The sequence below is a fragment of the Saccopteryx leptura genome, chromosome 2, assembly GCF_036850995.1.
Source record: "Saccopteryx leptura isolate mSacLep1 chromosome 2, mSacLep1_pri_phased_curated, whole genome shotgun sequence".
In the NCBI taxonomy this organism is placed as follows: domain Eukaryota; kingdom Metazoa; phylum Chordata; class Mammalia; order Chiroptera; family Emballonuridae; genus Saccopteryx; species Saccopteryx leptura.
In genome coordinates, this window is record NC_089504.1 from 365501118 (window position 1) to 365527014 (window position 25897).

Sequence of the window (25897 nt, forward strand, 5' to 3'; positions counted from 1 at the left end):
GCGGAGGGTGCGGTGGGGTGGGGGAGGGGTGGGATGGGAGAGGAGGGGATGGGAGGGGATAGGGTGGGATGGGGTGAGATGGGGGGATAGGATGGGATGGGGTGGGATGGGATGGGGTGGGATGGGGTGGGGTGGGAGATGGGATGGGATGGGGTGGGATGGGGTGGGATGGGGTGGGATGGGATGGGGTGGGGGGATGGGGTGGGATGGGGTGGGATGGGGTGGGATGGGATGGGGTGGGGGATGGGGTGGGATGGGATGGGGTGGGGGATGGGGTGGGATGGGAATGGGATGGGATGGGGTGGGGGATGGGGTGGGGGATGGGGTGGGATGGGATGGGGTGGGATGGGGTGGGATGGGGTGGGAGGGGGTGGGTTTGGAAAGATGGAAGAGGGAGTGAAGGCATGCTAGGCAGTGGGAAGTCACCCCCCCCCACCACCAAGGGCTGTAGGTGGGATTTGCATTCCATTCACCAAGCTCCACTAGATTGCCTCCCGGACACGGTCATCTCTAGCTTGGACATTCTGATTCCATTGGCCCAGTGTCGGAGGGAGCCCCTGAACTTGGTTGGGACCTCCGGGGGCTGCGTGCGGGGTGGGACTCACCTTGCTGATGCCCACGCGGTACATGTTGGGCATGACGGTGCACAGGCGGCTCAGCACCGACACACACATGTCCCCACTGGCTGGCAGGTTGTGCTCGAGGGGCACCAGACAGCGGTACCTGCAGGGGCCAAATCCAGCTTGGGGCCACGGGACCTACCTGCCCAGCTGCCAGCTATATTCACAGTCACCCCCGCCCCGTCTCCAGGAGGCCTGGGTCCCAGCAGTGGCTCTCCTCAGTGTCTTAGTCAGAAAAGACACTCTAGCCTCAAAACTCGACCTATTCGCTTCAGGAAGTTGTAGAAACGATTTCAGGAGAATCAGACACCTTGATTGCTATCTGCTAGACATTTGTCCTGATCACTATTAAACACGCTTCTCTCAGAATCAACACGTAATAAAACCATGAAGAAAAAAAAAAGCAAGACGATAAATATACGCCGTGCAACAGCTAGCCCACGGCGGTCTTGCCGAGAGCAAACCCCGTTCTCCTGGGCGCGTACCCCCGGGACCCAGGCGGACTGGCAGGCGTGCTCCGCAGCATGGCGGTGGAAGGTACCTGTCGATGAACACCTGGAAAGGCAGCCGCACCGGGAAGCCCTCTTTCCGGATCCGCACGGTCTCCAGCACCCCCGAGTAGCGTAGCTGCGCCGTGACCACATCTGTCTCAAAGAGGCCTGGCTCCTGTGGGGGGCCCGAGGGAAGAGCTGCACGCCCGCCCCTGTGGTCAGTGGCAGAGAGTCCCCACGGGTGGGCTGGGCAGTGGGAGGCCCAGAGAGGCAAACCGCTGGCCCGTGCTCCTGCAGCGTGGGGAGGAGGACCTGACTCCCGGGGGGGGGGGCCTCACCCATCACCTACCTTCTTGTGATTGGGCTTCAGGCAGCGCACGAACAAGGGGTTACACCTGGGCAGAGAGGGGCAGGAGGAAGGCGGTGTGAGGCCCCCCGGGGAAGGAAAGAGAAGCGAGGACCTGTCCCCCCCAGCCACACCCACCTCTCCATCTTTTCCACCAGATCTAGCAGCGACTGCTGAAACTTGGCGGCCACGGTGTGCGCCTTGTAGAGCCGGCTGAGGGAGCTGCTCTTGCCCAGGCGTTGAGGGGCGGCCTGCGGGGCGTGGCTGGAGAAGAGGTGGGCCACCACCTGGGGAGGCGTGGGGAGAGGTCCAGGTGCCGAGAGGGAACGGTGGTCCGTGCGGAGAGACGGTGGTCCACCGTCCGTGCGGAGAGACGGAAACCAGGAGAGAAGTGGGGAGGGGCAGGGAGAGCGAGAGGACAGGAGTCGTCTTCAGACCAGGAAGGACCAGAACACAAACCCGAGACACCCCTGCCCTCTCGGCGAGGTCCCTGTCCTCCTGGCTTGCACCCTTTCCAAGAGACCTGTCCCGTGGTCGGGCCGACTACTTTTTTCTTCAGTCTGAGGAACACACAGGCCCTAACGAGGTGCCTGGGCCTGAGGTGGCCTGTTACAGACGTGCTCATGAACTCGAGCAGTGACCTCAGGAGGAGGGTGCCCATGTGACCGAGGAGGAAAATGGAAACCCAGACGGGGGTGGGGTGGGGGGACGGCGGTAGGTGGCAGAGAATAAGGGCTGGAGAACCACTCATCGAGTGGACGGAAGGGGACGGGGTGGGCATGGCCAGGTGGACGGAAGGGGATGGGGTGGGCGTGGCCAGCTGGATGGAAGGGGACGGGTGGGCGTGGCCAGCTGGATGGAAGGGGATGGGGTGGGCGTGGCCAGGTGGATGGAAGGGGACGGGTGGGCGTGGCCAGGTGGACGGAAGGGGACGGGTGGGCGTGGCCAGGTGGGTGGAAGGGGGGTGGGCGTGGCCAGGTGGACGGAAGGGGACGGGTGGGCGTGGCCAGGTGGGCGGAAGGGGATGGGGTGGGCGTGGCCAGCTGGATGGAAGGGGACGGGTGGGCGTGGCCAGGTGGACGGAAGGGGATGGGGTGGGCATGGCCAGCTGGATGGAAGGGGGTGGGGTGGGCGTGGCCAGCTGGACGGAAGGGGATGGGGTGGGCGTGGCCAGGCCTGGCCAGGCTGCCTGCTCTGGGGCAGGCCCAGAGAGTAGGGCCAGAGAGGTTTGCTCACCCGCGTCCGGCTGCGGACAAATAGGTCCAGCACGTCCTGGCGCACCTGGTCGTGGTTCTTATCCAGGAACTTGTGCACCTGGAAAGGGCAGGACTGGCAGGGCAGCTGGGGCTGGGACGTCCCTTCCCCACACGCAGCAGGGAGGACACGGGAGAGGGCTACCCCCCCCCCCCAGGGTGCATCAGCCTGCCTACTCCTGCCTCCTTCCCTTCCTTCCTACAGCCCTGGGGTGACCCTGGCCCTGCACCTCCAGGCCTCTGCTTCCCTAACTGTTCTAGGAGGGACTGGGCCCTGTCTCCTGCGATGGTCCCCTCTTGTCCTGTCCCCACTGTCATTGTCATTCCCAGGGTAGGAGGGCACTAGCCGCCTTCACGTGACCAGTCTGGGTCCCGTCCCCCTCCTGCAGATGAGGACATCGAGGCCGGCCCACATGGGGACAGCGGCTTAGAATCTTGGCCTGAGACAGCTCCGGGGCAGGAATGTGCCTGAGAGGATGGTGCTGAACGGGACCCCAGTGATATCGCTCCTGATAACAGCTTCTCTGCACCAAACCCGCCCTCGCCCCGGACGTCCCACACCCATGAGGTGGGCACGATTATTATCCCGCTTTCCAAATGAGGAGACAGAGGCTCAGAGAGGGACGGGGATGTGCCCAAGGTTCCACAGCGGAGGGTCAGCAGAGCCCGAACTGGAACCGGGTGGGAGTGCCCTGGAGCCCGTGTGGGGCGTCTGGGCCCCCAAGTGGCAGGACACTGGGGCACGGGAGGCCACGAGGGCGGTCTTGGGTCTCACTCACCTGGTAGGTGACTTTGCCCGCGTAGTGCTTGATGGTGAACTCGGGCAGCGGCATCTTGGGCTTGAAGTAGAGAGGGTTGGCGCCGTGGTGGTAATGGCACTTCTGGAGAAAGGTGTGGTCTGTGGCCTGGGGGCAGGCAGGGGTCAGCGGGTGGGTGGGTGGGGGCACCCTGTTCCTGGCCTTTCAGCACTTCTGCAGACCTAACTGATCCCCCATGGTCACTGGGGAGGAGGGACGGGTCACAGTTTCTTCCCCTGGCTGCCCGTTATTGCCGTTAGGAGATAACCTAAGTGGACCCCTGCAGACAAGCGTGCCTGATTGATTGCCTCTCTTCCAGCCCAGCTGCCTCTGCATGCTCTAATCCCAATGCCTGGAACACACAACCCACAGTGGTGTTTTCTAATCAGAATTGGAGGCCCTGCCCCAAGGTCACCTCCTCCAGGAAGCCCTCTAGGACTTCCCAGGCTGGTGTAGTCCCTTGTCTGGACATCTGCAGTTCCCATCCAGCCCCAATCACCCCAGGTTGTGAGTGGCAGGTTTGGTGTCCTGAGCACCCCCGTCCCAGGCCAGAGCAGACACAATGTCGGACGTGGGCCTGCTGAGGACACGAGGCCCAGAGATGTCCAGCCAACTGACTGGGCTCACACAGCGCCTGCGGCTCACCTGGGGAAAGCAGCACTGGTCATCGAGGATGCGCAGGATGCCGTAAGGCTTCAGGGAGATGAGGTTGATGCAGGGCTGGTTGTCCGCGAAGGTGATCTCCCTCCAGTTGATCTGCTCGCGGATGTATTCCTCCTGCGGGGAGATGGGGTTCAGCTTCCTCATCCCACCCAGGTGCCCCCCGCCCTGCCTCCTAGGTGAAATCCACCCAGAGGGGCCTGGCCAGGGGTAACTCTGCTTGCACACCTCCTAGCACAGGGAGCTCACTTCCTAACAAGGCAACAGGAACCCTCTCTGGGCCCTCCTCCTCCCTCCACCTGGGGCAGGCAGCCCCGCAGAACATAAAAAGGACCCCCCCAAGAGGGCTTCGCTCGAGCCCATCCTCTTCCCTGTCCAGAGCAGAAGCCTTCCCACGTGTTGGTCCCCGGCTTACAATGCCCTTCCCTCCGCCCTATCTCCTCACAACCTCCCACTGGCCCTTAAAGAACCAGCATATCCTGTCTGTCGCCAAGCCAGGCACACCGGCGCCAGCACTGGCACCAGCACCGGCACCGGCACTGGCACCAGGTGGGGACAGGGAAGGGGGTGCGGACGGAGGCCCCGCCCACCTGCTCTTCCTGGAAGACGATCTTGTTGAAAAGGTACTGCAGATTCTCGTTTGCATAGTTGATGCACAGCTGCTCGAAGCTGTTGAAGCTCAGGTCCTGCGGGCAGGCGGGTGGTGAGGCTGGTGCCTGGTCCCTCCGTGGTGGCAGCAGCCTCTCTCGCCCCTCCCAGGGCCCTGCCCACCTCCCACCGGCCCACCTCACTCAGGCGCGGCCCCCTCTCTGCCTTCCATGGCCACAGCTTCAGCTGTGGGAGCCCCAGCGACAAGCCCCCTGCTCGGAACCCCCCACAGCTCCCAGGGCAGGAAGATGGCGAGAGAGTAGACCGCCCTGAGACAAGTCTGTGGGGTGGACTCGGGAGCACCAAGTCCTGCGGGAGCGGAACGCCGCCCCGGCAAGCACCGGTAAGATTGTTTAAAGCAGGGGTCGGGGACCTATGGCTCGCAAGCCAGATGTGGCTCTTTTGATGGCTGCATCTGGCTGGCAGACAAATCTTTAATAAAAAAAAAAAATAATGTTAAAAATATAAAACATTCTCGTGTATTACAATCCATTCATTTCCTACCGCTCATGTTCATGGTTGCGGGTGGCTGGAGCCAATCACAGCTGTTGTCTGGGACAACACCAAATTTTTATTGGATAATGCGTAAAGTACATGGGTCATTGTATGGCTCTCACGGAATTACATTTTAAAATATGTGGCGTTCATGGCTCTCAGCCAAAAAGGTTCCCGACCCCTGGTTTAAAGGAAGCAGCTGATCCCTATGGCATTTTCCTGCATACCTGAAAGCTATTAGTTAATCATCCTTCGCTGCACCTGAATTCACTCTAGGCTAACTTGACCCAGGCTCTGCTGATTTGCTCGATGAGAAGAGACATGAATAAATATGCTGAGGCTGCAGAGATCTGGGCTCTCAGTCCTAGAGGCCGGGAGTCCCCTGGACCCATCTTTTCTCTAGGTTGTATCTTGTGTGTTTTTTCTTAAGTCCTGCAGCGCCCTCCTTTGGAGCATGCCCCTGGCCAAGCTGGTCGCAGCACCCACTAGGCACTGGGAAGAGCCGGGCAGTCTAGGTCCCAACAAGAGTCAGTTTAGGTCGTGGTGAAAGGCCCAGGCTCTGGAACTTTCTGCCAGGGTTCCAATCATTCTAACTACGTGACCTTGGACAAGCTCTCTCTACCTCAGCTTCCCCGTCTGTAAAACAAGGACAATGACGATACCACCTCATAAGGCAGCTGTAAAGATTAAGTGAATTCATAAACACAAAGTAGTTAGAATAGAACCTGGCCCATAATAGGTGCCAGGTGAGCGTTAGCTATCACTTTTTCCGAAATGAGAAGTGTGGGGGGCGGGGGGAGGGAGGCAGAGATACAGACTTCCACATGTGCCCGACCGGGACCCACCCGGCATGCCCACCAGGGGGCAATGCTCTGCCCATCTGGGACGTTGTTCCATTGCAACCAGAGCCATTCTAGCGCCTGAGGCAGAGGCCACAGAGCCATCCTCAGCGCCCGAGCCTTGGCTGCAGGAGGGGAAGAGAGAGACAGAAAGAAAGGAGAGGGGGAAGGGTGGAGAAGCAGATGGGCGCTTCTCCTGTGTGCCCTGGCTGGGAATTGAACCTGGGACTCCCACACACCTGGGGATCGCTCTAGTGCTGAGCCAACCGGCCAGGGCCAGCTATCAGTCTCATTTTTAGGATCTTGCCTTGTCTCTCACCATTTCCCCCACCTTGCACTCAACACAGCTGTGCCACCTCCCCCAGCCCTGCAAATGACTCCCAGCTCCCCAGAGGCCACACCCCACCACACCTCTCCGAGTTTGCATACGCTGTCCCCTCCACCTTGATTGGTTCTTAAGGAATTAATTTACTCAGGGACATCTCTTCCCTTTCTAGGAAGTCTTCCCTGACCCTTGCCCAGCTAAGGGTGTTTCTGTAGGGCTCCCCCAGGGCTGGGCTGACTCTGTGATGGCTATAGCCACCCACATCTGTTTGTCACCGTGTGTCCCCCATGCCCACCCAGTCCCTCCGGGAACCTTCCCAAGGGCAGGCCCTTAGGAACTGGAGAAGACCAGGGAAATGGCAGTAGGGAGGGGGGCCCTGAGCAGATGGCGGTCGTGCTGAGGGCAAAGAGATGTGGGAGCGATGAGGCTGTATGTCACCCACCCCTCACCCACCCGTGAAGCCCCACCTCGAAGCCGTAGATGTCCAGGATGGCAATAGACAGAGCGTCCTGCTGTGGGGACACCAGTGCGTTGACCCTGGTGATGAGCCATCCGAACAGCAGTGCATACAAGACCTTGGCGATGGCGTCCCTGGAGCAGAGATGGTGTCGGTGTGGGTGGGCACAGCGGGCGGGCAGGCGTCTGGACGCTCAGACAGGGACAGGCGCCCCCTCACCTGGCATCCACGGCGCTCTCCACGGTCAGGGGGGTGAAGATCTTCTCTCGTATTGTCTCCTGAGGAGGGACGAGGCCCCTGAGTGGCAGCCAGCTGGCCACCACCTCCAGGAAGTGCCCGGAGGACTGGGTGGGGGAGGTGTGTGGGGAAGGGAGATGGCGTGACTGGTCTTAGGTGTAGAGTCAGCCAGGCATGCCACAGGATCCGTGCCTCCTCCCTTCTGCCTGGCTATGCTGGTCGGGGTGTGGGCTACTGGTCTAACGGGGGAGACAGAGGCATCGGCCAACATGGCACAGTGAGGCCAGCCCTGGCAGGGACAAAGGCGGAAGGCCAGAGGAGGAATTGCCCCAGCCACGGTCACTATGGTCCAGCTCCCTGGAGGTGGCCACACCTGTGTTGGGTCTTGAAGGTGGAGCAGGGGGAAGAGAAAAGAGCATTTGCAGGCAGACGGAGCAGCCTGTGCAAAGGCCTGGAGACCGGGCACCTCTTTCCTCTGGGGTCTGGGGCCGACCCCCTCCGACAGAATCTCTGAGCCCAAAGACTCACGGTCACTTTGAAGGTGATGGCCTTCTGCAGGCCCTCAGGGGAGATCTGCAGCAGCTCTGCCACGGCCTGGATCTCTCGGGCGCTCACCACCGAGGCCACCTCCTGTGCATCTGTCTGCGTAAGACACCAACAGGAGCCTGACCAGGCAGCGGCGCAGTGGACAGAGCGTAGGACTGGGGTGCAGAGGACCCAGGTTTGAAACCCCGAGGTCGCTGGCTTGAGCCCAAAGGTCGCTGGCTTAAAGCCCAAGGTCACTGGCTCGAGCAAGGGGTCACTCGGTCTGCTGTAGCCCCCCAGTCAAGGCACAGATGAGAAAGCAATCAATGAACAACTAAGGTGCCACAATGAAGAATTAATGCTTCTCATCTCTCTCCCTTCCTGTCTGTCTATCCCTATTTGTCCCTCTCTCTGACTCTGTCACACACACATATACACACGCATGCACAAATACCAACAGGACTGTGCTTTGAGCTGCATCAGCTAATTTTTTTTTTTTTTTTGTATTTTTCTGAAGCTGGAAATGGGGAGAGACAGTCAGACAGACCCCCGCATGCGCCCAACCGGGATCCACCCGGCGACGCTCTGCCCACCAGGGGGGCGATGCTCTGCCCCTCCGGGGCGTCGCTCTGTCGTGACCAGAGCCACTCTAGCGCCTGGGGCAGAGGCCAAGGAGCCATCCCCAGCGCCCGGGCCATCTTTGCTCCAATGGAGCCTCGGCTGCGGGAGGAGAAGAGAGAGACAGAGAGGAAGGAGAGGGGGAGGGGTGGAGAAGCAGATGGGCGCTTCTCCTGTGTGCCCTGGCCGGGAATCGAACCCGGGACTTCTGCACGCCAGGCCGACGCTCTACCACTGAGCCAACCAGCCAGGGCTGCATCAGCTAATTTTAAAGGTCGTATAAAACCATCAACAAGCTAGAAGACCCAAGAAAATTCTGAAATAGAAGTGCAGGGAGACCTGGGAGATGGTAACACAGAGGACAAAGTTAGGACAATGAAAACAGATAACAGATACACAGTATGTAACTAGAGTAATGAGGCATCATAGAAAGTCTGGAATTAGACATAATGCACATAGGAATTCAGTACATGACAAATAGGTATTTCTCAAGTGGGGGATTAGTATAATTAGGTAACTGCCTCGGAAAAAAAAAAGAAATTGGATCCTGCTTCATACCTTACAGGGATAAATTCCTGGTGAATCAAAGATATAAATGTTAAAAACAAAAACATGAAAACCATAAAAAGTCTTGGAAAAAAAATATGGGAGAAAGCTGTTATAATTTCAGAGAAATAGGTCTCTCTAAAATTGATAAAAAGTCGGCCCTGGCCGGTTGGCTCAGTGGTAGAGCGTCAGCCTGGCATGTGGGAGGGAACCGGGTTCGATTCCCAGCCAGGACACACAGGAGAAGCGCCCATCTGCTTCTCCACCCCTCCCCCTCTCCTTCCTCTCTGTCTCTCTCTTCCCCTCCCGCAGCCAAGGCTCCATTGGAGCAAAGATGGCCCTGGCGCTGGGGATGGCTCCATGGCCTCTGCCCCAGGGGCTAGAATGGTTCTGATTGCGGCAGAGCGACCCCCCAGATGGGCAGAGCATCGCCCCCTGGTGGGCATGCCGGGTGGATCCCGGTCGGGCGCATGCGGGAGTCTGTCTGTCTCCCCGTTTCCAACTTAAGCAAAATACAAAAAAAAAAAAAATAAATAAATAAATAAATAAATAAATAAAAATGATAAAAAGTCTAAAATTTATACAAGAAAGGATTGATGAACAAAATGCCTGAAAATAATTTTAAAGATCTGTATGGCCCAAACAACCAGAACAACAAAAACCCAAAACCAAAACCCCTGTACATAAAATCAAAATATAAACAATAAAGCAGAAAACATATGTCTACGTCCTGTCAGGGACAAAGGGCTGATTTCCTTCACCTGTGCAAAGCGCTCTCACACACCAGCGAGGAAAAGATGAGCACCCCCACAGCGGGGCACCCCACAGCGGGAGACGGGGGGGGGGAGATGAGCACCCCCACAGCGGGAGACGGGGGGGGGAGATGAGCGTCCCCACAGCGGGAGATGGGGGGGGGGGAGATGAGCACCCCCACAGCGGGGCACCCCACAGTGGGAGATGGTGGGGGGGGGAGATGAGCACCCCCACAGCGGGAGATGGGGGGGGAGATGAGCGCCCCCACAGCGGGAGACGGGGGGGGCGGAGATGAGCACCCCCACAGCGGGAGATGGGGGGGGGAGATGAGCGCCCCCACAGCGGGAGACGAGAGAGCTACTGTGTGTGGCGTAACCTGAGAGGCAGATCCCGGTCACTCCCAGGCCTCCTGAGAGGATGCCTGCGGCCCCAAGGGGGGCCCGGGCCGCGTGGCAGGCTGCGCCCCGCTCTCACCTCGTACTTCTCAAAGTAGACATTGCCCAGGTGCAGGATGGAGGCCAGGATGCGGAAGATGCTGTCCTGGTCCTCCCCGCTGAAGCCCAGCACCTCCATGGCAGCCAGCAGCCGGCGGAAGTCGTCCCCGTCGCTCTTCCCTGAGATCTCACAGTTCCCGCCCTGGGGGAGGACAGGCCAGTGATCGGGGACTCTGGGCCCGGGGTGGGGGCGCGGCCGGGAGCCCTGCTCTGCCTCGACCTGCAGCCACCCAGCTGGCATGCCCTTCCCACGGGCCGGGAGGCTCTGAGCAGGTCCCGTGCAGGGTGCTCTCCCTGTTTCCTTCCTGGAATCTTCACCACATCCCTGGAAAGTGGTACTGTGCTGTCCCCGTCTTACAGATGGGGAAACTGAGGCACAAGAGAGGAAGTATAGCCGTTCCAGGCTCCGGAAAAGCGGAGAATCGGGAAGGCCGCTTCTACCCCGGATCTGAAGCTCCTGTCCACTTGACTGGACGAGACACACCTCAAATTCAAACGTGCCCTCCCACACACACGTCCATCGTCTTTGCTGGCTGTCAGGACACCACGACTGGTCTCTCTCTGCCTGCCGGGATGAGGGGGTGTGGGGATCAGCCCCAGGGGACCCTCCGACGCCCGCTGGTGCTCACCTGGTTCAGGTAGTAGTAGGTCTCCGCCTCCTGCAGGCTGAAGGTCTCCCGGAGATGGGTGGGCAGCCCAGCCAGCAGCTCGTAGAAGATGTGGTAGTTCCTCTCGTTTTTGGCCTGCGGGGTGGGGTGGGTTGGTTCAGAGAGGGGGGAGCCTCCCATCTAGGTGAGCCCCAGACACACACACCCAGGCCCAAGTGTGCCCCCAACTATCAGCAGTCCTACAAGCCTGCAGGTGAGACCTGGCACCTCTGTGCTGAGCGAGCGCCCAGCCTGGTTCTGGCTTGGAGGACGGAGAGGCAGGTGGAGGAGCCCTGGTAGGGTGGTGAGGAAGGGGCTAGGGGCAGGGTTTCATTTTTTTTTTCTTTTTTTGAGAAATCAGAGAAGAGTGGTGCTTGGTGCCCACGTATACTGCCTACACGTGCCCGTGCACACGTATGTCCAATGAGCAGGCTCATTTAGTCAGAGTGGCTGAGTAGCTGCTATGGGACACAGCAGGCAACCAGAAGCCCATGGCCTTATGGAGCACCCCCCACACTACCTGCTAGCTGGGGAGACAGACACTCAGCAAATCACCGGTTAAAATATAAAAGATGTGGCCCTGGCCAGTTGGCTCAGCGGTAGAGCGTCGGCCTAGCGTGCGGAGGACCTGGGTTCGATTCCCGGCCAGGGCACACAGGAGAAGCGCCCATTTGCTTCTCCACCCCTCCGCCGCACTTTCCTCTCTGTCTCTCTCTTCCCCTCCCGCAGCCAAGGCTCCATTGGAGCAAAGATGGCCCGGGCGCTGGGGATGGCTCCATGGCCTTCACCTCAGGTGCTAGAGTGGCTCTGGTCGCAACATGGCGACGCCCCGGAGGGGCAGAGCATCGCCCCCTGGTGGGCGTGCCGGGTGGATCCCGGTCGGGCGCATGCGGGAGTCTGTCTGACTGTCTCTCCCTGTTTACAGCTTCAGAAAAATGAGAAGAAGAAAAAAAAAAAAAATATATATATATAAAAGATGTCAGGTGGTGAGAAGTGTTCCGGGGAGAGATATAAAGCAGTGAAGCGAGCGGGTGACATTTCAGGGAAAGACCTGGAGGAGCTGAGGGATCTGGCCACACAGGTGTCTGGGGACAGAATGCTCCAGGTGGAAGAAATAGAAAGTGCAAAGGTCCTGAGGCAGGATCATGCCTGGTGCGCTTCAGAGACAGGGAAGAGCCAAGGTGGCTGCCGGTTATGGAGGAGAGGAGGGGATTCAGTCACACGCTCACACATACACATGTATTTGTTCATGAATTCAACATTTAACCAGCTTAGCCAGGTGCCAGGCTCTGAGTAGCTACACACCCCCACCTGCCACCCCGATGCCATCCCACGTCCCAGCACGCACAGGCCCACCTGAAACACAATCCTGGACTTCTCAAGCAGGTACTGGGAGGTTATGGCACCAGAGATCACGCCCCTGGGGGAGGGAGCGCAGTTAGCTCAGGCCCGGGCAGCCGGCGGGCAGGGCAATGGTGGCCGTGCCAGGGCACGGAGCGCACCGGTCTTCGGGGGTTCCTCCACAGTCCCGCTCACCCTTCCAGAAAGATCTCCACAAACTTCCCGAAGCGGCTGGAGTTGTCGTTCCTGACGGTCTTGGCGTTACCAAAGGACTCCAGGAGAGGCGTGGCCTCCAGGATCTCGACCCCAGAAGACGTGGGAATTATTCTGGGGCCTGGAGGGGGGTGCACAGCTAGGGCCACCTCAGGCTTCCCCGGACACAGATCTCCCCAAGGGCTGCTATTGGGAGGGGGGGACCAGAGCCGGCCTCCCTACAGCACCCCGAGGTCTCCTGAGTGTCCCTCCACGCCCCCACCTCAGGCCGACCCCAGCGACCCCTCCCCCAGCCTCCTGCAAGGCAGCCCCTGGCCCGGACAGGCCGTTAGACACCACTTCCCACCGACCCTGCCATCACACACAAGCATGCACACACATGTGCACACACACTCACACACACACGTGCATTTCACAGGGGCGTGAGCAGGTACACACACGCTCACGTACTCCAAATACCTTTATCTTCAGGAGCGGTCAGCAGGGAGGAGAGCGAGAAAGGGACAAGAACAGAAGAAGGTCACTGTAGGACTGGCCACCTCTCCCGCCCCCATCTCAGCGGCCTGTCGCCATGGAGGGACTGCCCGGCGCCTTTGGGCCCCCGTGGTGGGCACCTCTGACCAATTCTCTCACTGCTTTGTATTTTATCTCCCCCTCCCCCACCCCTGCTAATATGTCAGCCTCCATGCGCAGGAATCGGTCCCTCTGCACCCCTCAGGGGCCCCGGCACCTAGGAATCGGTCCCTCTACACCCCTCAGGCACCTAGGAATCGGTCCCTCTGCACCCCTCAGGGGCCCTGGCACCTAGGAATCGGTCCCTCTGCACCCCTCAGGCACCTAGGAATCGGTCCCTCTGCACCCCTCAGGCACCTAGGAATCGGTCCCTCTGCACCCCTCAGGCACCTAGGAATCGGTCCCTCTGCACCCCTCAGGGGCCCTGGCACCTAGGAATCGGTCCCTCTGCACCCCTCAGGCACCTAGGAATCAGTCCCTCTGCACCCCTCAGGCACCTAGGAATCGGTCCCTCTGCACCCCTCAGGGGCCCCGGCACCCAGGAATCAGTCCCTCTGCACCCCTCAGGCACCTAGGAATCGGTCCCTCTGCACCCCTCAGGCACCTAGGAATCGGTCCCTCTGCACCCCTCAGGCACCTAGGAATCGGTCCCTCTGCACCCCTCAGGGGCCCCCGGCACCTAGGAATCCGTCTCTCTGCACCCCTCAGGGGCCCCCGGCACCTAGGAATCCGTCTCTCTGCACCCCTCAGGGGCCCCGGCACCCAGGAATCAGTCCCTCTGCACCCCTCAGGCACCTAGGAATCGGTCCCTCTGCACCCCTCAGGCACCTAGGAATCGGTCCCTCTGCACCCCTCAGGCACCTAGGAATCAGTCCCTCTGCACCCCTCAGGGGCCCCCGGCACCTAGGAATCCGTCTCTCTGCACCCCTCAGGGGCCCCGGCACCTAGGAATCGGTCCCTCTGCACCCCTCAGGGGCCCCGGCACCTAGGAATCGGTCCCTCTGCACCCCTCAGGGGCCCCGGCACCTAGGAATCGGTCCCTCCGCACCCCTCAGGGGCCCCGGCATCTAGGAATCGGTCCCTCTGCACCCCTCAGGGGCCCCAGCATCTACACAGGAGCCCTCAACAAACAAGCATCTGCTAACGAGATAAAACGGGTAACCCTATCCTATGAGAGCACAGCTAACCACAGCTCCCATATACTAAGCACCTACTATGTGCCGGACCCTTTGGCTTAATTACGTCGTAGTTCAAGATCCTATACGGTAGCCCCTCATGTCACCCTTGTTTTACATATCAGGAGCCTGAGACCGGAGAGGCGAGGTCCTGTGTCTGGGAGTGTGAGAGCACCACGTGGTGACAGGCGTGCGCACAGTGCTGCAGGCAGCATTCTCTGACGGACTCCTCTTCTCGGGATAAATTCTTAAGAGAGAGGCCAGGGAGGCCCAGTCTCCGCAGAAGCAACACCTGGTCACTTGGGAAAGTGCCCGTTCCCCGCACTGCGCACTCCTACAGTCCCGTTCAGCCCAGGAAATATTGTACCCCTTGTACAGAGGGGTAGACTGAGGCCCAGAGCGGAGCAGGAGTCAGCCTGGGTGGGAGTTGCTCGCTGAGTCAGGAAATATTGTACCCGTTGTACAGAGGGGTAGACTGAGGCCAGAGCGGAGCAGGAGCCAGCCTGGGTGGGAGTTGCTCGCTGAGTCAGGAAATATTGTACCCGTTGTACAGAGGGGTAGACTGAGGCCCGAGCGGAGCAGGAGCCAGCCTGGGTGGGATTGCTCGCTGAGTCCGGGTCTGCCTGGGCTGTGGCCTGTCCTGTCCCTCAGTCTGGAAGTCCCCTGAGGGTACCTGAGGTTTCTCTCGTCCTAGTACCTTGTGCAGGGCCGGGCGCGTGGCCAGGGGCAAGGACGGGTGAGGCAGGAAGGGAAACCTCTGGCTGGCTCCTTAGGCCATCAGCTCAGCTCCCAGGCGGGGGTTGGGGGAGGGGTGCGTGTGGTTTGGGGTGCGGAGCTCCCAGCCACTCCCCATCCTGCGGAGCCCTCGTCACATTCTCGGTCCTGTGGCCCACCCAGGCCTCTGCCGGTCAGAGTGTGACTGGGTCCAGGGAGGACCCACGGCCCAAACCAGCTCAACGAGAGACTTTTTATTTGCATATTGGGAAGCCACGGGCTATGCTCCTGTGGCCCCATCCTCCTGAGTAACGGGAGACAGCGGGAGGGTGGTTCCCTTACGTGGGGGAGGGCGGAGCCAGGACAAGGGACATTACGTAAGACCTCCGCTCCAGCCATGCCTCAACTTGACCCCAGATCCGGCCTGTCTGATGATATGAGCAGGGGACGAGTTGTGGGCCAGGAAATAGACCCAGAGGGTCCCAGCTGGAAGGCACTTGCTCACAACTGCTCCAAGCCAGCCCAGAGACGTGCAGCCCTGTGTGTCCCGCCGTTCCAACCACGCCCCCGACCTCCGCCAAGAGGGCGCCCTGCCGCGCACTGCTGACCCCAGTTCCTCTACCCCCTCACTGTGGGGTGCTGGGTAAGTCCTCTCCCAACCACGCCCCCGCCCAGAGGGCGCCCTGCCGCGCACTTTTTTTTTTTTTTTGTATTTTTCCAAAGCTGGAAACCAGGAGAGACAGTCAGACAGACTCCCGCATGCGCCCATCTGGGATCCACCCGGCACGCCCACCAGGGGGCGATGCTCTGCCCCTCCGGGGCGTCGCTCTGTTGCAACCAGAGCCATTCTAGCGCCTGGGGCAGAGGCCAAGGAGCCATCCCCAGCGCCCGGGCCATCTTTGCTCCAATGGAGCCTCGGCTGTGGGAGGGGAAGAGAGAGACAGAGAGGAAGGAGAGGGGGAGGGGTGGAGAAGCAGATGGGCGCTTCTCCTGTGTGCCCTGGCCGGGAATCGAACCCGAGACCCCTGCACGCCAGGCCTACACTCTACCACTGAGCAAACCGGCCAGGGCCATGCCGCACACTTCTGATCCCGGTTCCTCTACCCCCTCACTGTGGGGTGCTGGGTAAGTCCTCTCCCACTGCTGACCCCAGTTCCTCTACCCCCTCACTGTGGGGTGCTGGGTAAGTCCTCTCCCTCCCAGCACTCAGTCTTCCTGTCCGTGAATGGACGTCACTGTACCCGCCCCGGGCTGGTGGGAGGCTCTGGAGGGGTGACTGAGGCACCTGCACTCAGGAGGGCTCCACGCACGTGTCTGCCTGCCTACCTACCCAATCCTTCCGGAAGTCCAGCCTCGCAGGTTTTGAAAACCCTGCCTGGAGCAGCGGGACGGTCCAGTTGCCCACCGGGAGATTGGGGGTGGGGGGTGGCAGAGTCAGGAAGGCCAAGGTAGGCATCCGAGGGGGGCTGCCAGGAAGTAACCCCCCTGACGGAAAATCCTGGGCCAGCCCGCTGCCCCCAGGGGGCTGAGCAGCCCCTGCCTGATGCCCCCGAGATCACCTGCTGAGATGGCCTTTGGCTGGGTCACTGTGGCCACGTACAAACCTTCATGGACGCAGAGAGGGGAGTCTGAGGGTCAGGCTCCAAGCTGGTGGACCTTTGTCTCCAGCACCCCCTTCCCTGAGCTCCGAGCTCCTGCTCCACCCTCCGCCTTCCCACCATCTCTGTGTGGATAAGCTGTAGATACCTCAGGGGCACCACTGTCTCCCCCCTGCAGCTCTGCCCACCCAGCTGATGGAAGACCAGTGCTGTCTGTGGCTCGGGCCAAGTGCCTGGGGTTGCCCTTGGACTGTCCCCTCTACTAGGACCTTGTCTGGTCCCTCAGGAGGTCACTGACTGGCCTCTCGGCTACACTGGGGTCTATTTCCTTGGCCTGAGCCACTGTGTTCTGTCACTTGGACTCTATGCTGCCACTCTGCTGACCCCAGGGCCTTTGCACTGCCTGTCTGCTCTTCCTCCAAATATCCTTGGGGCCCACTCCCTCACCTCTCAGTGGGGCTTACCCCGATGACCACGCTTCAGAGGACAACTCCCAACACCCCCCGTTCTCCTCTTCACTTTTTTTCTCCACCACTTACCATCCTTTGACATTCACTTGTCTATTCTTTCTCTTTCCTGTCTCCTCTACTAGAACGGAGTTCTCACGAAGGTGGGAGTCTCATTAGTCCGTCTGTGTTGCTGCCGCCCGCCTCCCCAGAGCCCAGCTTGGGCCCAGCACACAGCAGTTCCTCGGGAAACCTCTAGCATTCTCAGGTCAGACGACCTGCACTGTGAGCAGACCTCCAGTCCTGCAGACCCAGGCCCGGCCTCCTTGGTGTCCCAGCAGCTACGGCCCCCCAGCCCCACAGACACCCCCCCCCCCCATTGAGGCCTATCCTGCCTCCTGCCTCCTTCACAATGGACCAAGAGCTGTACCCAGGAAGGTGAGGCCAGGCGGAAGAAGTAGAGTGACTCCCTTGCCCGTGTGGCCTCTGTCCTAGTCACCCCCCGGGGGGAAGACAGCACCCGGAGCTCCATGGATGCAGATAGGACGTATCCTCCACAGGAGCTCCCTGGGAGAGGAGGGAGACCCCCAAGTCCTAAGGGCACTCTCGGTGCAAACCTGGGCTCAGCCTCCCCAGCCTCCAAGTGGGGCCGAGAAGTCTCACCTCCTGAGGGGCACCAGGGGTGCTCAGCTGAGGACCCCGGGGAGACAGACAGACTCACCTGCTGCATGATGCCCCGTTTTTGGTTCACGGTGGCCAGGTAGCGTAGAATCAGCTTTGTGGCCTCGGTTTTTCCAGAGCCGCTCTCTCCACTAACCAGGCAAAGGGGCAGAGTGAGCTTCCACTGGTTCGCTGCCTCTCAGGGACCCCCCCAGGTCCCACCATGACACAAGAGGTCCCCCCACCTGTCCCCGCCACATACGCAAACACGGGTCCTCCGCCTGACCTGCGGCTCGCCCGGTAATTAGGCTGCTCACCTGATAATTACGCACTGGTTCTGTTTGGCATCGAGCATTTTGGCGAAGGCAAGATTTGCGATTGCAAAGAGATGCCTGCAGAGAGAGACGGGGCACAGGGGGCACTGTGACAGGACCCCCGTCTCCCGTGCTCCCAAACCTCCCAGAGGGCGGGGGGCAGGGGGCATCTCTGTCCAGCCAAGCAGCCGATCCTGCTTCTTCACCCACCCTTGGAGTCAGGTCCCCGGCCACGTTCCCCATGGTGATCTGAGCCGCAGTGGCCTCCAACCCCAGCAGGGGCAGTGGCCAGGCTGGGGGACATGTCCAGCTGAGCAGGTGGGCTGCCCTCTGCCGTCAGCCCTGACCTGTGGCTGAGGGGCCGCCAGAGAGAGACCCAGGAGAGCCCGGGACAGCTCCCGTCCCCAGCCCGGAAGACACTCACGGGGGATTCTCTCCCAGGGCCCGGCCTCGGTACTGCTGCACCTGCTCCAGCCCGTAGATCCCAAACATTCGGTACGGGTTCACCGACACCAGGATGCTGCCGATGTAGGTCTGCTGTGCAGACGGAGGCCTCAGTGACCCGGGTTCCTCACTGCCCCGTGCCCCTCCCCTGCTCTTGGGAGCCTGGATCCCTGTTTCCATGGGGACAGATGTCTGGCTGCCTGAACCTTATGTCCTCGAACAGCTTGACAGGTCATCGACTCTAGTAAAGGGACTTCAAGCACTGTCCCCGGTGGAGGCTGGGAGGAGTCTGGAGTGAGTCAAGCCCCCCGTGGCCACAGTTCTGCAAAGGTGGCTGTGTACGCTGCAGCCTAGCTCACTTGTTCACAGTCAGGGCTGGGCCCCAGGGACTGCTGCCGCACTGTAAGGTCACAGCTCCCCTGCCTGCGGTCCAGGGAGGGGCTGGGAGTGCAGGGGGTTGTGAGGTGGTTAGAGCCCCTCTGGGTGAGCCTGCTGCCTGCACGGTGGTTCTGGGCCCCTTTTCTGTCATTCTGTGGCCAGTGGCTCCCTTCCCTCCTGGGCTGCCCCACTCCAGGGACCCAGGACTAGGGGTTCTAGGACTCTGGAAGTTTTCTCTGTTGGGCTGCAGGTCCCTGCCCCTGGCAGCCGCCGCTCTAAGACGCTGCGTTTAGGACCTTGGATTTCAGAGTTCCAGGGTCTCATAGGCTATTTTCAGATAGGAATAACCTCAGGGTTAACACCAGAGGCCACCAGTCTGGGGTCCCACAGCAGAAATCCACGCCTCCTACGGGGACCCCAGGACACGGGGAGGCAGCGGCCTGCCCGATCCGAGCCCGGGGCGGGGCCCACCCAGGACTCACGTAAATGAGGTTCCGTTCAAATCTGGTCTTGAGGTTGGACAGCACAGTGCTCTCCTGGAGGTCTCTGGGAGAGCGGGAAGAAGGGCAGGCGGTCAGGGTCCTCTCTCCCTCAGGGCCGGGCCTTGGCCAGGAAGGCCCCGAGTTTAAGTCCTATCTCTGACCCTAACTAACCATGAGGCCTGGGGAAGCTACTTAACCTCCCTGTGCCTCCACATCTGTCCAGTAGGTATAATAGTCACTATCCCTTTCTCACTCACCCGCTGGGCTCTGCAGAGGTGAGGGCTGACTCACCGGAATTGGGTAGCGATACTGACCAGCGTGGCCCTCATGGTCTGGGTACCTCCAACGTGCCAGTACCCTCCTAATAACAGCCACCCCACCACCATCTTAGAAATGAGGAACGGAGGCAGGCAGAGGTAAAGTGATTTGCCCAAGGCCCTCCAGCTGGTAAGTGGTGGGGCTGGGATTTGAACCTAGGCCCATCTGACTCACGGAGCTGTGTCGTGCACACATGTGGCTTTTGTTTGTTTGTTGTTTCTTTTTTGTATTTTTCTGAAGTTGGAAACGGGGAGGCAGTCAGACAGACTCTCGCATGCGCCCAGGGGGCGATGCTCTGCCCATCTGGGGCATCTCTCTGTTGCAACCAGAGCCACTCTAGTGCCTGAGGCAGAGGCCATGGAGCCATCCTCAGCGCCCGGGGCCAATTTTGCTCCAATGGAGCCTTGGCTGAGGGAGGGGAAGAGAGAGACAGAGAGGAAGGAAAGGGGGAGGGGTGGAGAAGCAGATGGATGCTTCTCCTATGTGCCCTGGCCGGGAATTGAACCCAGGACTTCCACACACCGAGCCACGCTCTACCACTGAGCCAACCGGCCAGGGCCCACATGTGACTTTTGAGACAACGCCTGACCCTCACTTTGCAGACAGGCAGTCAAGGCTCTGAAGATGTTCTGGGAGGTGAGAGGCACCGCCAGTAGGGGAGGTGCTCTCGCTGGGAGGGTGGGACTCCCTGGTCACCCCCTCAGGGACCCTGCCCCCGGCCCACTCACTCCAGCTGGGTCATGTCCTCCACACCGTCCTCCCGGAGCTGCTCGCGGAACCGCGTGGACGGCAGGTTGCGGATGGAGTGCATCTGTGAGAGAGGGTCTCTGGTCACCCGCTGGGAGGGCGCCTAGGCGTGGCCCCTGGCGTGGATACAAGTGGGACCAGCTCCTGTTGTGCAGGTAACCTGCGTGTAGCCAGGCGGGTCCTGCGGGCCTGCTTGCCTTGGCCTGCCAGGGGCCGTGGGGCCTTACTCAGGGACACACGGCTGCCCTTGCCCTCTGCCCGTGCATTCCCATGTGCTTCCAACTGTCCTGCTTGGGGGGTGAGCACTGCCCAGGGGCACTGTTCCCACGGCCTCGTGGAAGCCCCCCCCAACCTCCCAAGCTCTCCAGATGCTGACACCCTTTTCCAGCGTGGACCCCAAGTCTTTGCTTAAGTGACAACTTGAACATTTGTATCTTGGTGCATGGGGCCTCGAGGAAGACCCAGGCCGAGACAGTCCCACTCCATGCTCCACCTTGCTCGGTGCCTCGCCTGGGGCACAGACCTACACGTTCAGACAACGGCACACCTGCGGTCTTGCAAGATGCCCGTTGCCATGCGTGAAGGCCTGAGGTACCTGGCTGCAGGCACGTGCTCTCTGTGTCCATGTGACACATTCTCGGGGGCATGGACACCTGGGCTGTCCCCACACCTGGGGGGGGGCGAGACTCGAGAGAAAAGTCCTGATGCAGACTTTGGGCTGCAGGGTTTCTGCTGTGACTATGTGCACTCTCGTGACCCCACAAATGCCACAGCTGCGTGGACCTTCGTGCGCACACACACACACACACACACATGCACACACATGCACACACGCACGAATGCAGTCCTTGCTTTACTGTGGAACACCCCAGCACAGGTCCCAGGCACGCAGGCATGCATGGGACCCACAGGACTGTGAGCACACATGTGCATCTCACCTTTCCAGCCTCTCAGATCCAGCCCACGCCCCGCCCCGAGCAGGGGAGGAAAGCGGACACCGGGAGGGAGCCCCATGTGCTAAGTAGGCCACAAGGAGTATCACCCTGAGTCCCTGGCCTCCCGCCCACCAGTCTGCCCATGTGTGCCAGTGGCCGCACACCCTGAATAATTCAGCCACTCACGTATTCCAGGGTGAGGAGGGCCCAGGCATCCTTGCCCCTCACCCCAGGGCGCCCTGCAGCCCGCTCCCGCAAGGCTGTGGCCCACACGGCTCTGGGCACCCTCCGCCGTGGCCAGGGCCCCCCCAGCAGCCAGGCGGCCCCGGACGCCATCGCTGGGCTAGCCGGCGGCCCAGCTCCGCAGGGCACGGTCTTCATAGGTGGAGAACCGCCCGCAGCCCCTGTGTGCCCCGCCCACCCCCGGCCCCGGGGGAGGTTCCGGTGACCACGCCCCCTTCGCTGACGGCCACTCAGCGTGTCAGGCTCACGTTCCAGCAGGAGCATGGCAGCCAGGCATGGGCTTGGCACCCCTCAGAAAGCTGCCTGCCCTCACCCCACGGGTGGCCAGTCTGCGGAGGAATCCGGCTAAGCGCTGATCTATGTGACCTCCTGGGCTTCCGTTTCCCCACTGTGCAATGAAGAGGCTGGAAGTTGGATTCCCGAGTCCCGCCCCTCAGACAGTCCCGAACCCTGCGGCCCCAGGGACTGCCCTTAAGCAAGGACCCCAGAGGAGGGCGCAAGGGGGCCGGTGGGAACACGGATGTAGGGTGGGGCAGGGCTGGGCAGGTCAATAAGGCAAGTCCTGCGATTTTGTCCGCAGCTGAGGATGGACCTGCCACACAGACTGGACTAGGACCGGGCTGCTCAGAGCCCAGGCAGAACCAGATCCCGTCCCAAAGTGACTCGAGAGGAGCATCTGCCCTGTGCCTGTCTGTGCTGGGCATCCCCCCTGGTCCAATTCTCCAGAGGCTTGGGGAGCCTGGGGCTGTTCTTCCAAGTTATAGGTGGGAAGACTGAGGCCCAAGAAGGAAGCAGCTCACCAGGGCCCTGAGGCTGTCTCTCGACTTGTCCCCAGGGCAGAACCCCGAAGCCCTCCCTCTGACCCTGTGCCCCCATACCTCGTTCCACCAGCTTTTGAGGCCAACCTCTTCCCAGGGGCCCCCACGGGGCAGACAGGCAGCTGCAAGGCCCAGACGGCAGGATGGGGGGCGGGCGTGTGCTTGTGGCCAGGGCCGGTGGGTCTCTGCTGGCAGCCACAGGCAGGACCACAGCAGACTCCAGGCTCTGGACTTGGGTCTGGTCAGCTGGGTGGGGGACTGCAGGGTGGCAGGACCAACTTGCTGGGAAGAACTCGGCTTTTGTACCTGAGGCATGACTACAGCAAAAGGCGTAGGGCCTGCCCGATGCCCAGTGGGCTCCAAGGGGGCTGGGGCGTGGGGCAGCGTTCCCCAGCGGCGCCTTGGTGGCCATGTGGACCTCATCCGGTGGCACGCGGCCAGAGGGTAGGAGTGGCTGGGCTTTAGCACCTTCTGCTCTGGGGGCGCATCCTTGGGGATATTTGGTGTCAGGGTCTTGGGCTCCGCTGGCAGTTGGGGGTCCTCAGGGGGGATATCTTCTTTAAGCTTCTCAGGGCTGGGGCTGGCCGATTTGGCCAGCTCTCCAGGCCCCAGGTCATGATGTGTACCCACGAAGACACCGGTGTCCGAGGCTGGGTCCTCCGACTGGGAGTCGGGGGACGGCACGGGGCCGACGTGCTGGAGAAAGGGGTTTTCGGGGATGGGGGGCGGCCTGGAAGAGCTCCGGTGGCGGCGGCGGGGGCCCCCGGGCCAGGGCGAGGCCGGGCGCTGCGGCGGAGGCGTGTCAGCGTTCCAGCTGGGCGCCAGCGGGGGCACCGTCCAGGGGATCTCCGCGTCCTCAGCGTCCTGCTGGCTCTCTCCCAGCTCAGGGGCAGCCGCGGCGGCCGCCACAGCCGCCCGCCACGCCCCGGGACTCCCGGACCCCGGGAAGGGCTGGCGCACCCTGGGCTTCACGGCCCGGGTGGGGGGCTCGCTGAGGCGGCGCCAGGTGTGCGGGAGGCGGGCGGGCAGGTGCAGCGAGTAGTGCCTGCGGCCGAGGCCCAGGACCGGAGACAGCAGGGGCGGCGGCAGGGGGCCCAGGCGCCCCGAGGCGCGGAGCGGGGACAGGGGCTCCCGCAGGGAGTGCGGCCGGCGCGGCGGCAGGGGCGACAGGCTCCGCTGGAAGCGGCGGGCCCTCCCGGACAGCTGCGGGGACGCGGGCCCCAGGGGCGACCGGTAGCCCAGCCCGGGCAGGCTCCGCAGCGAGGGCTGGGGCGAGGGCAGCGGCGGCCAGGCCTGCCTCCGAGGGGCCGGCGGGGACGCCCCTCTGCGGCGGGAGCCCCGGAAGGAGGGCCGGGGTCCGGGGAAGGCCAGCAGGTCGACGGGCACGTCGGGGCTCACGGGCGGCGGCTCCACGAGGCCCCACCAGCTGGGCTGCGGGGCGAGCGGCACGTGCGCCGGGGCGGCCCAGGGCGGCGGGGAGAAGGGGGCGGCCCAGGGCGGCGGGCGGCGGCGCAGCGAGCCGTAGGGCGAGGCCGGCCCGGGCAGGCCCGAGAGCGGCGGGGCGAGGGGCGCGGGCGGCGGGGCCGCGGGGCTGGGGGGCCGGCGCGGCGCGGGCGGGGGCAGCAGCGCGCTCCAGTGGGTGGGCGGCGGCGGGGGCCGCGGGGACAGCGGCGGGGACAGCGGCGGGGGCAGCGGGGACAGCGGCGGGGGCCGCGGGGACAGCGGCGGGGGCAGCGGCGACAGCGGCGGGGGCAGCGGGGACAGCGGCGGGGGCAGCGGGGACAGCGGCGGCTCCGGCAGGCCGTGCGAGTTGTTGCGGTTGCGCGCCCGCGCCTGGGCCCGGCGCAGCAGGATGGGCGTGGTGGGCTGCTCGGGGTCCATGCCGGCCAGCTTGTAGCCGAAGCGCTTGTAGGCCGCCTCCCGGACCGCGGGGCCTCCCCGCCGGGCCTGCTGGCTGCCCCTGAGCCGCGGGGCCTGCTTCTTGTCCGACAGCGTCTTCTTGAGGAAGCGTGCCAGCGAGGTGGCCGGCCGGGGGGGAAGGTGGCCGAACTCGGGCCCGAAGCCCAGGCCGCGGTGGGCGCGGTGGGCGCCGAAGGCCGACAGGGCCCGCTGCAGGTTCCGCTGGCGCGGCGTCAGGAAGCCCCAGAACGGGTGGGCGTAGGGCAGGGTGTGCGCGGGGGGCACGGCCTCCTCCTCGTCCTCCTCCTCTTCGTCCCCCAGGGGCAGTCGTATGTCCAGGGAGGGCGGCAGGGGCACCTCCAGCTTCTCCTTCCCGAAGAGCTTCACCTGGGGCCGCGGGAAGAGGCGGAACCGGCGGATGAGGGAGAGCTTGGACCGGGCGGGCTTGTCCATGCCCTGCTGCTCGAAGAAGCTGGCGCTGGGCAGGCGGAAGGAGGTGCCCCGCCGCGCCCCGGCCGCCTCCTCGGGCTCCTCCAGCTCCACGATGTCGTCCATGGGGTGGGCGTAGGGGTTGTGGGGCGACAGGAGGGGCGGCGGCGCCCACGGGTACGCGAAGGCCGCGGGCTCCTCTGGATAGAGGTAGGGCAGCCCCGGGGGGTAGATGGCCTGCTCCCCGGCACCGTAGAGGCCCTCGGCGTAGGGGACGCTGTAGGGGGCCGCGTAGGGCGCATCGTAGGGGGCCGCGTAGGGCGCATCGTAGGGCAGCCCGTAGGGATCCAAGCTGGGTGGTACGTCGTACGGGAGGTGGTAGGGCAGGTAGGGCGCCTCGTAAGGTGCGTAAGGTGCGAAGGGGTCCAGGTAGTAGCCGGGCGGGTAGGGCTCGCCCTCGTAAGCGTCGTAGTAGCTGTAGGGAGACGCGTACCCCCCGGGGGGCGCATAGGGGGGCTCGTAGTCATCGTAGCCGTAGCCGTAGCCGTAGCCGTAGGCCGACGGGGGGTGGTAAGGGCCACCGTAATAGTCCAGGGGGTCGTAGTCGTAGGGGTCCTTGGGGGGGTACCCGTAGGGGTGGTCCCCGTAGGGCGGCCAGGCTGGGCCGTAAGGGCCGTAGGGACCATAAGGGCCATAGGGCCCCGGGTTGGGCTCGGGCTCCTCCCCGAACTGGTAGAGCGACTGCTGGTCGTAGTAGTCGTCGCCCTCGCGGTGGTAGTCGTAGTACTCGCCCAGGTCTTGGAAGCCCTCGAGCCCGTACAGCGACCTGCGGGAGCCCGCGTGCCGGAAGGGGGCCTCGTCCTCGAAGGGCAGGAAGCCCACGGGCTCCCCGGACGCGTAGATGCTGTGACTGCGGGGGAACCTGCGCAGGCGGCCCCCGGGCCGCAGGATCTCGGCGCCCGACGGGAAGGGCAGCTTGCGGGAGCCCACGTGGGAGCCCGAGCGGCTCAGCCAGGCGTCCACCGTGGCGCGCTCGCTGCCGGACTCCTCCGCCTTCTTGATGAGGAACTTCTTGGTGAGCCAGTTGATGGCGGTGGACGCCTTGCTGAGCGACTGGGCCCGCGGCCGGAGGCGGCCGTAGCCGCGCCGGCCCGGGAAGCGGATGACCATGAACGACGGCTTCTTGCCCTTCATGGCGCGCTTCTTCTTGCCCATGCGCATCTGGGTCATGAGCTTCGAGGTCGACTTGAGCACGGTGCGCGCCTTCTTCTTGCGCTTGGTCTTCTGCGGCCCGGTGTGCAGGCCCCAGAAGAAGGCCGAGGCGCTGCGGAACTGGCCCTTCTTGGAGATCTTGGGGGTGCGGTCGCGGAAGCCCATGAACAGCCGCGAGGTCCCCTTCAGGCTCCGCTTGGGCTTCTCGGGCTCCTGGCCCTTCTTGCCCTTCTTCCCTTTCTTCGCTTTCTTCTCGTCCTCTGCCAT

The 25897-nt window shown here is 62.5% G+C and overlaps 1 protein-coding gene across 1 annotated transcript in view; it reads right to left on the reverse strand.

Annotated features, from left to right (window-relative positions):
• The window catches only part of MYO15A (myosin XVA), a 64731-nt gene extending 38834 nt beyond the window's left edge, over positions 1 to 25897 (reverse strand). The window contains exons 1-23 of the mRNA XM_066364583.1: positions 23890 to 25897; positions 22151 to 23754; positions 20076 to 20158; positions 19030 to 19093; positions 18150 to 18259; positions 17729 to 17803; positions 17473 to 17563; positions 12765 to 12770; positions 12288 to 12391; positions 12108 to 12171; positions 10734 to 10847; positions 10085 to 10246; positions 7697 to 7810; positions 7151 to 7209; positions 6942 to 7065; positions 4758 to 4853; positions 4153 to 4284; positions 3490 to 3615; positions 2694 to 2771; positions 1596 to 1744; positions 1461 to 1506; positions 1162 to 1286; positions 606 to 723 (exon numbers count right to left, since the gene is read on the reverse strand). Of these exons, the coding sequence (XP_066220680.1) occupies positions 606 to 723; positions 1162 to 1286; positions 1461 to 1506; positions 1596 to 1744; positions 2694 to 2771; positions 3490 to 3615; positions 4153 to 4284; positions 4758 to 4853; positions 6942 to 7065; positions 7151 to 7209; positions 7697 to 7810; positions 10085 to 10246; positions 10734 to 10847; positions 12108 to 12171; positions 12288 to 12391; positions 12765 to 12770; positions 17473 to 17563; positions 17729 to 17803; positions 18150 to 18259; positions 19030 to 19093; positions 20076 to 20158; positions 22151 to 23754; positions 23890 to 25897 (5652 nt within the window). The remainder of the gene's footprint in view (positions 1 to 605; positions 724 to 1161; positions 1287 to 1460; positions 1507 to 1595; positions 1745 to 2693; positions 2772 to 3489; positions 3616 to 4152; positions 4285 to 4757; positions 4854 to 6941; positions 7066 to 7150; positions 7210 to 7696; positions 7811 to 10084; positions 10247 to 10733; positions 10848 to 12107; positions 12172 to 12287; positions 12392 to 12764; positions 12771 to 17472; positions 17564 to 17728; positions 17804 to 18149; positions 18260 to 19029; positions 19094 to 20075; positions 20159 to 22150; positions 23755 to 23889) is intronic.